The following is a 15,159-nucleotide window of genomic DNA, read 5'->3' on the forward strand; positions in this document are numbered from 1 at the left end:
CACCTGGATTCATGGATAGCATTGTGATTCATTTGCTTGTCAGTCATTATTACCTTGACAAATTATTCCCCTCCCCTCTTTTATCAAGCCATATGAGCTACATGCCGAGCCGCCATAGGTTTAGAATGAGCTACTCAGTAGAACAGCTTGATAAAACTGGAGGGATATTTGGCAGTGTACCGGAAAGAGTGTTTTTATGTGTGATTTTCTTATGTACCTCGGTTTGCGAGTAACCCGGTTTGCGAATGTTTTGCAAGACGAGCAAAAAACACTTAGCAAATTTTTGTCTCGCAAACCGAGCATGTTCCAATACACGAGCACCTCCCCCCACTCTAACCGGCATCGCACCCCCGTGCTGAAAGCGGCATCCGCCCGCCCTCCCCTCCCAAACATGCTCCTTACCCCATCTGCTGCTTGTGCGAGTGAAAGAAAGCTCCTGCCTCTTGCCTGGGCTGGGCCTTGAGCATCTGCGCATGCTCAAGGCCTTCTGGCTCTCGTTCTCTCCGAGATCTCGTTCTCTCCAAGAGAATGAGAGCCAGAAGGCCTTGAGCATGCGCAGATGCTCAAGGCCCAGCCCAGGTAAGAGGCAGGAGCTTTCTTTCACTCGCACAAGCAGCAGATGGGGTATGGAGCATGTTTGGGAGGGAGGGAGGGCGGGCGGATGCCGCTTCCAGCACGGGGGTGCGATGCGGTGCTCGCAGGGGGGGAGTTTGCGGGGGGGGGGGTTGCAATACCGGTTCAGGGGGTGTGATGCCGGTTAGATCGGGGGGGAGGGGGTAATGGAGCAGCGCCGGTAGCCTCGGGGGGGGGGGGAGGAGGAGGTAGAACAAATCAAAGCGACTTTCCATTCATTCCTATTGGAAAACTCGCTTTGATATACAAGTAACTTGGTTTACGAGCATGTTTCTGGAACGAATTATGCTCGTAAACCAAGGTTCCGCTGTATTTCATTTGTATGTACATTTTTGCTATCCACTTAGGCTTTAAACAAACTATGGGGCTCATATTCACAAAATCAATACGTCTAAAAACCCGCCTAAATCGGTACTTGGACGATCAAAAAGACAGGTCATCCAAGTGCCGATAATCAAAACAGGTTTTAGATGTATCTAAAAACAACTTAGGCCTTTTCAGTGCTGCTGTACGCCCAGAGTGAAAAGGGGCGTTTTTGAAGAAGTGGTTAGGACAGGAGGTAGGCGGGATGTGGGCTGACCAAGACTTAGTCATACCACAAGTATAACAAAGGTTTAACAAAACTGCCTAGATGGAACTTATACGTAGCGACTTAGGCGATCTAAAAACAGGTCTAAATGCCCAGAAGGTATCCAAAGTGACCAGATAACCACTTCAGACACAAAGTACAGACCTCCACACACTCTCCCAGTGATCAATGACCCCCCCCCCCACCCCACACACACACACACTGTCATAAAAATCAGAATAAAAATGTACATACCTGTTTGCAGAACATCAGCACCTGGCATAGGAAAGCCTAGTAGAGCTGCACAGAGGTGGCTTAAGTAGTCTGGGGTGTGGGCTAGTGAACCATAGAGAGGAGGACCCAGGCCTATAAGCTACTCTAACCACTGCATTCATAGTGAAACATGTGAACACACCAAAATCCCCCAAACCCTATTGGACTACCAAATAGGTGGCACCTGCAGCCATAAGGGCTACTGGGGTGGTAGACAGGTAAGTATAGTAGGTTTGGGGGGGTGTTTTGGGGGGGGTTCACCATTACCTATAAGGGAGTTGTGGTGAGATATGGCATCCTTTTTGTGAAGTTTGCAGCAGTGCCCTGTAAAGTGTCCCACATGTCTGGGTGGCCAGTCCATCATTTTGCTGGTCCCTCCCACGTCCAAAAGGTCTTATTCTAGGCATTTTTGACTTGGACTAATTTTTGGATGAGAATGGGGTATAAAGATAGACGACATAGCAGTCAACAATAAAACAGCTGGACGTATAAGTAGATGATTCTCGGGAAAAAAAATATTTTGGACGTATTTTTCAAGAATGGACTAGCCACTTAGGCCCAAAATAGACTTAGACATATTTTTTGATTATGCTCCTCCACAAGTTTTAACAATAAATACATATTTTTTTTCAGACAACACATAATTAAGCTGTAAAATCTGTTGTCGTAGGATGTGGTCATGGCAACTAAAATAGTGGGATTCAAGAGTTTGGACAAGTTCCTGGAAGAAAAGCCTATAAAAAAATTATTATAGTCCAAAATAACAAAATATTTTTGCAATCCCGCAGACAAATCAGAATGTCACAGATTGTATTTCACCATGCTATATGTTAAGTATTCACGTGCTCATAGAAATGCTTCAGCAAGAATGACTATTTAATGGGTGTAACTCGTTGGCTTACTGAGGCAGCTTCTGAGAAATGCCGTCAGCATCGGGACCAATGTTTCACATGAAAGGAGAAGATGAGTACATTTTTACCTACTTTTCTCTAATTATTGCGGTGAATGTAGGCACAGTATGCAGTTAAAAGTGATATGTACTTGCTACAGAAGTAGTGTGACCATATGGCTCCAGAAAAAAGGGGACGGATTGAGACATCCGGGTTTTACTTCCATTGAAAGCAACCAAGATGTCTCAATCTGTTCTCCTTACTTCCATTGCTTTCAATGGAAGTAAAACCCGGATGTCTCAATCCGTCCCCTTTTTTCTGGAGCCATATGGTCACACTATACAGAAGAGAAGGTTAAACCAATCCCCAGCTCTACCTCAAAGCTCCCTGGGAGCTGATGCCGTGGTGGACAAAATATTGGTCGGAGCATGGCATCAATGGCCCACCTCATTCCGCTGCTGGATATTTTTGACCCAGGCTGGCCACTGTCAGACAGAATGCTGGACATGTTAGACACTGATCTGACTCAACATGGCTTTTCTTATATTTCATAACATACTTAACTGAACCACTGTTCCCTCTAAGCTGAGTGGGAGTCCTCCAACTGCACTGTTGCCAGTGGGGTGGGGGGGACTTCAATATTGCGTTTTCATTCATTAAAGACAGGCAGGTTCCCTTGTGTCCTGCAGAAATTGATAGTAAATATAATTGTGAAACAGCACCACCTACTGGCAGGACTGTAGTTGGATGACTCCTGCTCAGCTTACAGGAAAGAATGAACAATATCTGGCCAATATTCAAAATGAGTTAATCAACCAAGAATGGCTGCCGACCAGCTAACTTGCTGATCGGCGGCTGTCTAGTCATTTTCAGAGGCACTTAGACAGTTATCTTCGCTGAAAATGACTGGTCAGTGTCAAAGTGCAAGTGTTAGGGACATTTTGAGGGCAGAGTCCTGTTAGCTCCCAATATTCAGAGCTAACCGGTCAGTGTTGGAGCATAAATGGGACTGCATAAATAGCTGTCTATTTTTATGCACTAACAAATGGCCAGTTAGCTCTGAATAATACTGAGGCCCAAATTCTGTAACCAGCGCCTAAAGTTAGGCACCTATTTCGGAGGCGCCCACCTAGATAGGCGCCTATCTAAATTGAACAAGCTCAATTAAGCTTTTTAATCAGTACTGATTGAAACATAGGTGCCTATCAAGAAAGTGCGATTTTGTAACAAGGCGCCTCTAAAAATTTAGGCGGTCTTCAAAAAAAATAGGCGTGATGCATGGTAGGCGTGGGCCTGGCTATGTGTTAGGCGCCTTCTTACAGAATCGCTGCTCTTAAGCGTGCTTAAGCGCTCGCATGGGCACCTAACTTTTAGTTGTGCCTAGAGCTGGCCTATTTACTGGGCGCCTCTAAAATAGGCTCCACTCAGCGCGATTCACTAAACAGCACCCGATTTTACTTGAATCGTGCTGAGCAGTGCCTAATTAGGCGCCTAACTTTTGGGCGCTTCTTATAGAATTTGCCCTTGAGTTAACTGAGCATGCACTAACCAGCTTATAACAAAATGGATATTCAGTGCCGATGACCGGATATGGTCCAGCATTGAATGGCCCACTGGTAGACATTAACAGTGCTGCCCACCACCAGCTGAATATCAGGGGATAAGTTTAAAACCCTTATTTTCACTGCTGTTATATCTACACAACTGACTTTAATATTCAAAAGAAACATACCTGAAGTAATCTTCCAATATACTCTGCTCCTTTATCAGTTAATCTGTTATACCTAAGATCCAGACCTGAAGGACACAGATTGTAATATAAACATAATGTGACTACACATAAATTATAGATTTTTGTGAAAAGAGATGGTTAAAATGAACTACTTCATTCCAAAGTTCTGTTCTAATATCTGTGACTACAGGAAACCCATAGCAGTGTCTTAATGCCTTAAAACCACTGATAGGAAAGATTAGGTTCTTACCTCAATAATCTTCTTTCTAGTAGACATACACTCCATTTCTGAACTTTCGGGTAGTCAATCCATTCCTGCAAGAACTCTTGTAGGAAGCTTCATTTGCATACTATTTTGCTCCTCCTCTCTTACCTCTGCGATGTCCTTCAACTCATCAGTGCATACCAAAGCAGACAGTCAGCCCTGTAAAGGAACAGAAGAGGGAAGGGTACTGGGAGTCTCCCTGAGAAACATGTCTGTTGTGTTCAAAACATGAAACATATCAGCAAATATATAACAAATACCCAGATTCAAACATTTGCAATACGTAACAAGGTGAAAATCTAACAAATTACCAACTTGAGCACAACCCGCACTAAGAGTGTGGGGGCAATGTATAGAAATTCCCTAGATACTTCAACCCAGTAGCCAATGTCACTATTCTTGTTGAAGCTTGACCAAAGACCCAAAATGTTCAGATATCAGGTCTCATTGAGGTAGGAAGCAAGTGAATTATCCACAGACAGGGCAAGCTACAGGAATGGAGAATATGTCTACTAGAAAGAAGATTATCGAGGTAAGAACCTAGGGGCAGATTCTCAAAATTAAAATCCGCCTTTAACATGCTTGTGAAACCGGTTCCAGCCAGTTTAGCATGCAAGTATTTTAGCGGCTTAACCATCGAAAACTCATCCCAGCTTTTTATGCCCCACTAGGAATTTACCAGTTTTGAAAGCTCTAGTTCAGATATAACAGCCATACTCAATATTTTTAAGCTTATCATTAAAAATAATAAGCAAAGAAAACAGCAAAAGGCATATCCTTAGAACCAACATTCTCTTAGGTTTCTGCGGCTGATGTCATGATTGTTGCAGTTGTCCGGGTCTTGCCATGTCTGGGTGGGTAGAACCAACGTTTCAGCCACATTATGATGGCTGAAACGTCGGTTCTACCTACCCAGGCATGCTGAGACCCGATTAACCGCAAAAATCTTAACTTAATACTTTAAATAACTCTTTGTGGCTTCAAATGCACTGCCAGTAATAAATGTATATTATCCCATAATATATATAAGATGTATATTATCTATATATGTATATTATATGTATATTATATGTATATGTATATTATATTGTATATGTATATTATATGTATATGTATATTATATTATATGTATATGTATATTATATGTATATATGTATATTATATGTATATAATATGTATATTATATATAAGATGTATATTATCCCATAATATATATAAGATGTCAGCAAATTCATATATTCATCTCTAATCCTAATGTATTTATGTTTTTTCCATGTCCTTATTTCCATTCCATTATGAATGAGTATTTATTTATTTATTTGAATACCGCCCATCAATGGAGGTTGTCTAAGCAGTTTATATTCAGGAACTCAAGCATTTTTCCCTGTCTGTCGCGGCAGGCTCACAATCTATCTAATGTACCTGGAGCAATGGAGTGATTGAGTGACTTGCCCAGGATCACAAGGAGCTGCGCAGGGTTTGATCCCACAAACTCAGGGTACTGAGGCTATAGTTCTAACCACTAGGCCACTCCTTCCTTGGTATCAGACGACATACCTATGATAGACATGTTACTACGTAACACAAAGCTAAGAACCAGAGCATCTTCATCTGTAATCCTCTGGACTGGCACCAAACGGTTGTTTCCAGCAATGTTTATTTTGATTTCATGTGACAACCTGTTGAAATTAAGAACACACCTATAAAATGCCTACATCAGCGTGCCTAGCCAATGTAGGCGCCTAACTTAATTGGGTAATAGGCTTAATTGGTAACAATATTGGCACTTACCTTATAATTGCCATTAATTGGACTTAATTGAAAGTTAGGCACCTAACTCAAAAAACATGGTTCTATAAACAGCAGTGGCCTAGTCCAAAGTGCCTACCTAAAAGTGGGGGTGATTATTGGCGGATCATGGGGCGTCTGATCAAATTAGGTGCCTTTTGTTTTAATTAGGCGCTGTTAGGCATCTAAGGCACAGGCAGTCCCCAAGTTAGAGACGCCCAACTTAAGTACGACTCATACTTAAGAACATGGTTGTGGCTTCATTTGATTTCACTGAGCAGTATTTTCTCCTGCAGCAGATTCAGGAATGATGCATGGCCACCTTAAGAATAGTGTGTGGTTTTGCATGTTGTACCTTAGAGGGAACACTGGTAGGGACAGTTGGCCCTTTTGTCAGCTGGAAGCAGAGTTAAGCAGCAAGAATCTTAAAATCTACAAGTTCTGAGTTAAATACAAATCCGACTTAAGAACAGCTTTAAAAACATAACTTGTTCTTAATCCGGGGACTGCCTATATAGGAATAATCAAGCAATTGTGATATCACTGATGAAGTTGGCTCTTAGGCACTGGTGGAATGAGGCATTATGACATCACAATCTCAGCTTTGGAATGTTGCTACTTAAGAGCGTGGTCGTGGCTTCATTTGATTTCACTGAGCAGTATTTGCAGTGGCCTAGACTCCTACACTTCTCCTGTAGCAGATTCAGGAACGATGCATGGCCACATTAAGAATAGTGTGTGGTTTTGCATGTTGTACCTTAGAGGGAACACTGGAACTAGGGACAGTTGGCCCTTTTGTCAGCTGGAAGCAGAGTTAAGCAGCAAGAATCTTAAAATCTACAAGTTCTGAGTTACATACAAATCCGACTTAAGAACAGCTTTAAAAACGTAACTCATTCTTAACCCAGGGATTGCCTGTATTTAGGAAAAAAAAACACTGGCATACATATGGTGTACCTGAAGTTAGGATGCCTAGTGACACCTAATGCTGCAGGCTATATTTTTTTCTCTGCAAATACAGTGGTACCTCGGTTTACGAGTGCACCGGTTTGCGAGTGTTTTGCAAGACGAGCAAAACATTTGCAAAATCGGTGCCTCGGAAACCGATCATGGCTCGATTTATGAGCACCCCCCTCCCCCGCAATCCGGCACCCCCCCCCACCATGTTTGGGCACCCCCCCCGGCCACGATCCGACCCCCCCCCGACACGATTGGGCCCCCCCCCCCCCCCGCTGCTTCTTACCCTCATCTGGGCACTCTTGAAGATCGGCCTACTCGTCTGCTGGGCCTTGAGCATCTGAGCATGCTCAAGGCCTGCGAGTTCACGTTCTGAACGTGAACGTGAACTCGCAGGCCTTGAGCATGCTCAGATGCTCAAGGCCCAGCAGACGAGTAGGCCGATCTTCAAGAGTGCCCAGATGAGGGTAAGAAGCGGCGGGGGGGTGCCCAATTGTGTTGGGGAGGATGTCGGATCGTGTCGGGGGGGTGCCCAATAGTGTCGGGGGGGGGGGTCGGATCGTGGCGGGGGGGACCAATCGTATCGGGGGAGGGTCGGATCGTGGCGTGGGGGTGCCGGTTTGAGGCAGGGGGGGTGCCGGATCGCAGGGGGGGGGCCTGATCGCAGGGGGGGGGCCTTCGAGGGGAGCAATGCCGGTTCTCGGGGGGGGAACGCATCAAAGCGAGTTTCCATTATTTCCTATGGGGAAACTCGCTTTGATAAACGAGCATTTTGGATTACGAGCATGCTCCTGGAACGGATTATGCTCGTAATCCAAGGTACCACTGTACTAACAAACCCTCTATTTCTGAGTCACCCATTCAACTCCTCCCCCCGAGTTCTGAGGAGTCCCATACTGGCACAATTTTTTAAAGCTTTTTCAGCATCTAAAGCTTGTTTTACAATTCGTATGCATGTAAAAAATAAATGCACGAAAAGAGTGTACCTATGTTAAAATGATCTCCGCATAAGCATTCCTAGGGGCATTATTTATTTATTTATTTAAAACTTTTTTTAATACCGTTTACAAAAAAAAACTAAACGGTTTATATCAATTAAAACATACATAAGATAAAAACAAACCATATCATAAAATCTACATAATTAAACAATCCTTCTCTTCAAATTTCAACTACTAAATCGCAAGAGTACAATAGCAAACATGATTAAGCAGATTCTTTTCTTCAAATGCCGACTAATAAATCACAAAAATGCAGTATAGCAGTTGAGTTTTTAACTGTTTCTTGAATCGAAACCAGTTTACACTCAGTCGCAATTGGCCCACCAGAGCATTTCGCATTTTAACACCAGCAATACAGAAAGTCAACGCTCTAGTTTCTGCAAATTTCCCTGCGCTATTGGAATTAATAGATTTGGATTTTCGGATCGTAAAGATCTATTATGCTTATGGAGTGCCACAACATGTCGAAAGTACCATGCTGTTCGATGGTAAATAGTCTGATGGACCACAGAAACTTTACGTTGCACCCAGAATACAACTGGTAACCAATGTAATTGCTTCAGAATTGGTGTAATATGTGCCATCCTATCAACTCCCATTACTAACCTAGCTGCGGTATTTTGTACCAATTGTAATGTTCTCCCTCTTGTTTGGGAAGAGCAAAAGCACAGTTGCAATGCATGCATGTACACTGGAATCTTGGTTTACGAGCATAATTCGTTCCAGAAGCATACAGTGGTGCCTCGCATAACGGACGCCTCGCACAGCGAACGCTGCGCATAACGAACTTTTTGTCTTGCTCCCTATAACGAACTTCGTTTCACACAACGAAGTCGCCCGAGGGGCCCGGGGGGGGGGGCGGAACTACTCTCGCCGCTTCCTAATGTGAGCCGGGAACAGCAGCACCCTCCTGTCTGAATGCAGTGTTCCATCATCTCCCTCCACCTTACCTTAGATGCCGAGTTTTCCGGCTTTCTTTTTCGGCCAGCCACACACTTTCAAAGAGCAGCACATGCGCGCATGCTCTGTTGTTCAATCTTCTCCTCTGACGCAACCGGAAACCGGAAGTTGCAGGAGAGGAGAACATTGATCAACTCCAGCAGCTGCGCGTGCACAGCTTTTTGAAAGCGTGCGGCTGGGTGAAAAAGAAAGCTGGCAAACTCTGCATATAAGGTGAGGTGGAGGGAGGGAAATGGCGGAACGCTGCGATCGGGCGGGTAGTGCTGCAGAACGAATTATTTTGTTTTACATGTATTCTTATGGGAAAACAGGGCTGCAGAACGAATTATTTTGTTTTACATGTATTCTTATGGGAAAACGCGTTTCACACAACGAACTTTTCGCATAACAAACTTGCTCCTGGAACGAATTAAGTTCGTTGTGTGAGGCACCACTGTACTCATAAACCAAAATACTCGTTTATCAAAGCGAGTTTCCCCCGAGGCCAGCGGTGCTGCTCTCCCCCGCGCGAACCAGCACCCCCCGCCCGAACAACTTGAAACTTACCCCCTGTCTGGCACCGGCACGCAGCCCACAGGACGTGCCAGTGCCGCTTGAAGAACTTCCTGCCTCTGCCGGGGCTTGAGCATGCATCTGCGCATGCTCAAGGCCTTCTAATTCTCCCTCTCACCGAGATTCTCATTCAAGTTGTTCGGGCAGGGGGTGCCGGTTCACACGGGGGGGGGGGGGGGGGGAGGTGCCGGTTCGAGTAGGGGGGGCCTTTGCGAGCGGGGGAGAGCGATGCCGGTTCTTGGGGAGGGGGGTGCTCGCAAATCGAGTCAACACTCGGTTTGCGAGACAAGTTTTGCGAGAATGTTTTGCTCGTCTTGCACAACACTCGCAAACCGGATTACTGTATTTTCACGCAGATAACGCGCACCCGTGTAAAACGCGCACACGGGTATAGCGCGCAGAAACCACGATTTTATGTACAAAAACTTTTGTATACCGCGCTCACGGGTATACCGCGCATGCAGCCCGACTGTCCTTTTGCCCGCCCCGACTCTCCTCTGGCCACCCCGACTCTCCTTTCGCCCTCCCCGACTCTCCGTGCGCTGTCCCGACTATCCGTTCACCCTCCCTGACTTTCCGTGCACTGCCCCGCCTCTCCGTGCGCTGTCCCGACTCTCCGTTCACCCTCCCTGACTTTCCGTGCACTGCCCCGACTCTCCGTGCGCTGTCCCGACTCTCCGTTCACAGTCCCATGTGCCTCAGGCCACGCCCCCAGGTGGGACCTAAGGCTCCAGGGCCTATTCTGATTGGCCCACGCGCCTTAGGCCCCACCAGTAGGCGGAGCTTTGGGACGGATGGGCCAATCCGGCCTCATTCCGTCGTTGGCTGCCTGCCGGACAGGCGGGTTTGGCTCCCGTCTGTCCGGCCAACTACCAAAGGTACGGGGAAGGGGGGTGGGGGGTGTCGTGGGGGTCGGCCAGGGGGGTCGCGGGTCGGCTGGGGGGGCGGTCGGAGGTTCTTGGGGGGGGGCGGTCGTTGGAGGGAGGGGGGTTTGCGTCGAGGGCAGGAGGGTTTGGGCTCCCTCCTGGCCCGATATTGTCGGGGAGTTGGGGAGTCGGCCGGGCAAGAGGGCTTGGGCTCCCTCTTGCTCCGATCGTGGATGCGGGTGCGGGTGGGAGCGCGTGCGAGTGGTCGTTCGGGGTGGGGGTGCGAGCGGTCCTGCTGGGGGTGGTGAATCGGGCGTCGGGCGGGGTGGGAACTATGTAAAAAAATTTTTGTATACCGCGCTCACGCGTATAACGCGCGAGGGGTATGCGCGGTAGGTAAAAACGCGTATAACGCGCGCGTTATATGCGTGAAAATACGGTACTCGCAAACCGAGGTTTGACTGTACTGTGTTTCATAGAATATATGAGTTGAGTACAGAACAAGAATAGGGTTACCAGATATCTGGGGAAACCAGGACATTTCCTCTTTTTTAGAGGACTGTCCAGGTGTCCAGACAGATTTCCAAAACCCAGCAGTTCGTCCAGGTTTTAGAAGGCCCTGAACTCGGGACCGCATCCGGAGGACCTCCAAACATGCGCAGATGCGACCAGTGACATAGTAAGGGGGGGCAGGGGGGGCAGTCCGCCTTGGGCGCCATCTTAATGAGGGCACTGGCACCCATCCTCCTCTCTTCCCCCCTGCTCCTTCCTCGACCCCCCCCCCACTGCCGCACATGCATGCCACTTCCCTTCCCCCATACCTCTGTAACGTTCCTAGACCTGCGCCTAGGAGGTGCCGGCAGAGGAAGTGCCAACGCTGGCACAACAGCAGTTTGGGGGGTTGCTGCCGGCGCCAGGAACGTTACAGAGAAGGGAAGCGGCACGCGCATGGGAGGAAGGGGCAGGGAAGGAGCATGTGGAGGTGGGGGGCAAAGAAGAGGGCGGGGAAGGGGGTGCCTCCACCCTAGGCGTCTCTCGCCCTCGCTAGGCCTCTGGATGTAACGCTTACTTTGCTGGCCTTTCCCAGGCGTTTCTCTTTTCCCTGAGGAGATATTCAAGGTGCCCTCCCCCTGCCAGTCATGCATGGAGAATCCCTATGAAGAGCAACCCCCATACAGCATATCTTTTCATGGCACATATTAGTTGTTAACATCTACTTACTGATCTTGCTTTTGACATGCTTGTAGAAGCATCTCTTCAATGAAAGGATTCACTGGCTGCGATAACGCCACACACAGCTCCAGATAATTTTGTCTGAGATCTGCTGACATGGCTGTTTGCCAAGAAAAGCAAAATATACTGCACTTGAAAAAAAATCTCTAATGATCTGTAACATTTAATGAGATACAACATTCATTTTTTTTTACCTGTCATTGTTATATTAGATTAATCCTCTTACCCTACTTACTCTCGCTTCTTTCCTTATGCCCCCCAATCCAATTTGAAGAACAAAAGAAAAAACTGAAGGGATGGTGTACACCAGTGGTTCCCAACCCTGTCCTGGAGGACCATCAGGCCAGTTGGGTTTTCAGGATAGCCTTAATGAATATGCATGGGAGAGATCTGCATATGATGGAGGTGCCAGGCATGCAAACCTGCTCCATACATATTCAGTAGGGCTATCCTGAAAACCCGACTGGCCTGGTGGTCCTCCAAAGTCTTTAATGAACAAACATAAATATAAGGTGTCAGGTCAAAAGCGCGCCGGGACAAAGGCGCGAGCAGACAACTGAGCGCAGCGCGGAGGCGCGCACCAAAGGGGCTACGACGGGGGGTGTGGGGGGAACCCCCCCCCCACTTTACTTAATACAGATCGCGCCGCGTTGTGGAGGGTTTGGGGGGTTGTAACCCCCCACATTTTACTGAAAACTTAACTTTTTCCCTGTTTTTAGGGAAAAAGTTACGTTTTCACTAAAATGTGGGGGGTTACAACCCCCCACAACGCCACCGCGATATGTATTAAGTAAAGTGGGGGGGCTCCCCAACAAAAACCCCCGTCGCAGCCCCTAAAACCAGTCTTTTTCTTCGGCGCGCACCTCCGTCTTGCGCTCAGTTGTCGGCGCGCGCCTTTGTCTTCTGCGTTACTGTCTATGAACCAAATATAATCATGGACGTAATCATAAAACAGTTTGTATCCACAAGGGTTGATAAACCGGGACCCAACCCTTGTGGGATACAAACTGTTTTATGACTACGTCTATGATTATATTTATGTTTGTTCATTAAAGACTTGGCGTCTTGTACACCATTCCTGTGGTTTTTTTTTTCTTTTGTTCTTCGATTCGATATATCACTGCAGTTTTGCTGGATTCTTTGCTTGCGTTCCCCAATCCAATTTGTTCACCCTCATTCCTCCCTACACTTTCCTGCAGTACACAAATCCATGAGATGAGTCTGACCTCTGAATGGGTCGCATGTGTTAAATGTCCTAACGTTTCATCCAGGTGGAAAGAGGTTGTGCACTGTACATCAGAGAAGGGCTCCTAAAACGGTGCAGATTTACACTAAAAGTTCTATACAATAGAAGCTAATCAAAGCGGGGCACAGAAGAACATAACACAAAGGCCATAGTGTAGAAAAGAATGCTAAAACAATCTTATGCAAATGACATGTGCAGTTAATTGGCACTAAGCAATCAAAAGCAAGGGGAGGACCATGCCTGGCACATGCGTATAAATGGTTTGCGGCAAGCGTGATCACGTGTGTATGCCCAGGCAAACCCGGAAGTGTAAGCACAAATCGCCGCTGTTCTGTGCTTTTAAATATAGAAACATGACGGCAGATAAAGGCCAAATGGCCCATCCAGTCTGCCCATCTGCAGTAACCATTATCTTTTTCTCTCTCTCTCTGAGAGATCCCACGTGACTATCTCAGGCCCTCAAATATGAGCCTTTCAAAAATTGTTTGCACTATATTACAATTGAAAGAGACTTACATTCTTATAAAAAATCTTTGAAAACACACTTTTTTAAAGACGCTTTTAACACTTAATATTATTTAATCTTTTCTTAGCATTTTAACTTTGAATCTAACCCTTTCCCTTATGTTTTTTTCCCTACTTGTTTTCCTAACTAAGACAGATGTAATCTTTTCCCTATCTTTCCCTCCATCTCAAGTTTGTCTTGTCTTAAACTTATGTTATTGAGTTTTAATTTTGTATCTTTATATTTTATGTTTTATTTTGTAAATCGCTTTGTAAACAGATTTAGCGATAAATCAAATGTTAATAAACCTTGAACCTTGAAACCTGATATTTAAGCACAAAAAACAAGCAACATTTGCTTTCAAGTCATCTTCCTTGGTTTAGCGCACGTTTGCTTCTCATTCTTAAGCTGTCTGTGCATTCGCCCACACATTAGTGCTTTTTAACGGTGTCAGGTCAAAAGCGCGCCGGGACAAAGGCGCGCCCAGACAATTGAGCGCAGTGCGCGCCTCTGCGCCGCTCTAAATTACTGTTTTTAGTGCTCTGACAGGGGGGGCGTGGGGGGGTGAATCCCCCACTTTACTTAATAGAGATCACGCCGCGTTGTGGGGGGCGTGGGGGGTTGTAACCCCCCACATTTTACTGAAAACTTCACTTTTTCCCTGTTTTTAGGGAAAAAGTTCAGTTTACAGTAAAATGTGGAGGGTTACAACCCCCCAAACCCCCCATAACGCCGGCACGATGTCTATTAAGTAAACTGGGGCGGCTCCCCAACAAAACCCCCCATCAGAGCACCTAAAAACTGTAATTTAGAGCGGCACAGCGGCGCGCGCTGCGCTCAATTGTCGGCACGCGCTTTTGTCTTTCGCACCGTTGTCTATGAACCCTTTTTAATTGCTGGCATTGGTTTTAGCATCAGCTCCAACACGGGCCTTTCAGCACCACCAGAGTTGGGGAAAGGAGTGCAATTGTCTTGGGCCCCTTACCCAAAGGCAGTTGCTGGGCTTTGGATCCCTCTTCCAAATTTCTGCCACGGGCACTACGATATCTAGCACAAGCCCTAGGTCGGTAAGTGCCCTAAGTTTCTCTATTTCTATCCAATCTAGAAAGTGGGTTAACTTCAGAACCACCACAGGAGATAGGTAGCATGTGTACCTTTCTCCCTCACCTATGGCGGTGGTTATTCCGCACGCTCCTGCCCCAACTCCTAGGACTTACCTGGGAGTGTCCAGTCTGGCGCTGGCAGCGGGAAAAGGGAGGGGGGTAAAACGCGGACCTGACGGACCTCGCAGATCTAAACCCGTACCGCCTTAAAAATCTGAGGTCCGTGCCCGTGGCGTTTGTAATTGCTGTTGCTGACAGACCTTGATGAGATTTTTGCACTGACGGATCCGTCTCAGCATAGGGAGGGAAAAGTGTTAGGATCCGTCAGCGCTAAAAATCTCTTCCAGGTCTGTCAGAGCCAGAGACTAGTGCTGGAGTTTGGAGACTTCTTTTCCATAACGCACGTCCAAAACCTATGTCCCCGCTCTCTTGGCTTCTGCTCTGCCGCTCCAGCACTAGTCTCTGGCTCTGACAGACCTGGAAGAGATTTTTAGCGCTGACGGATCCTAACACTTTTCCCTCCCTATGCTGAGACGGATCCGTCAGTGCAAAAATCTCATCCAGGTCTGTCAGCAACAGCAATTACA

The 15,159-nt window shown here is 46.6% G+C and overlaps 1 protein-coding gene across 4 annotated transcripts in view; it reads right to left on the bottom strand.

Annotated features, from left to right (window-relative positions):
• LRRC34 (leucine rich repeat containing 34) overlaps window positions 1–15,159 on the bottom strand; it is a 39,980-nt gene that overhangs the window by 24,127 nt on the left and 694 nt on the right. For all 4 annotated transcript variants that reach the window (XM_033959689.1, XM_033959686.1, XM_033959687.1 and 1 more), the window contains exons 2-4: window positions 11,707–11,818; window positions 5,919–6,040; window positions 4,097–4,161 (exon numbers count right to left, since the gene is read on the bottom strand). In XM_033959689.1, the coding sequence (XP_033815580.1) occupies window positions 4,097–4,161; window positions 5,919–6,040; window positions 11,707–11,816 (297 nt within the window). In that variant the 5' untranslated portion in view covers window positions 11,817–11,818. The remainder of the gene's footprint in view (window positions 1–4,096; window positions 4,162–5,918; window positions 6,041–11,706; window positions 11,819–15,159) is intronic.

This window comes from Geotrypetes seraphini, chromosome 9, assembly GCF_902459505.1.
Source record: "Geotrypetes seraphini chromosome 9, aGeoSer1.1, whole genome shotgun sequence".
Classification (NCBI taxonomy): Eukaryota; Metazoa; Chordata; class Amphibia; order Gymnophiona; family Dermophiidae; genus Geotrypetes; species Geotrypetes seraphini.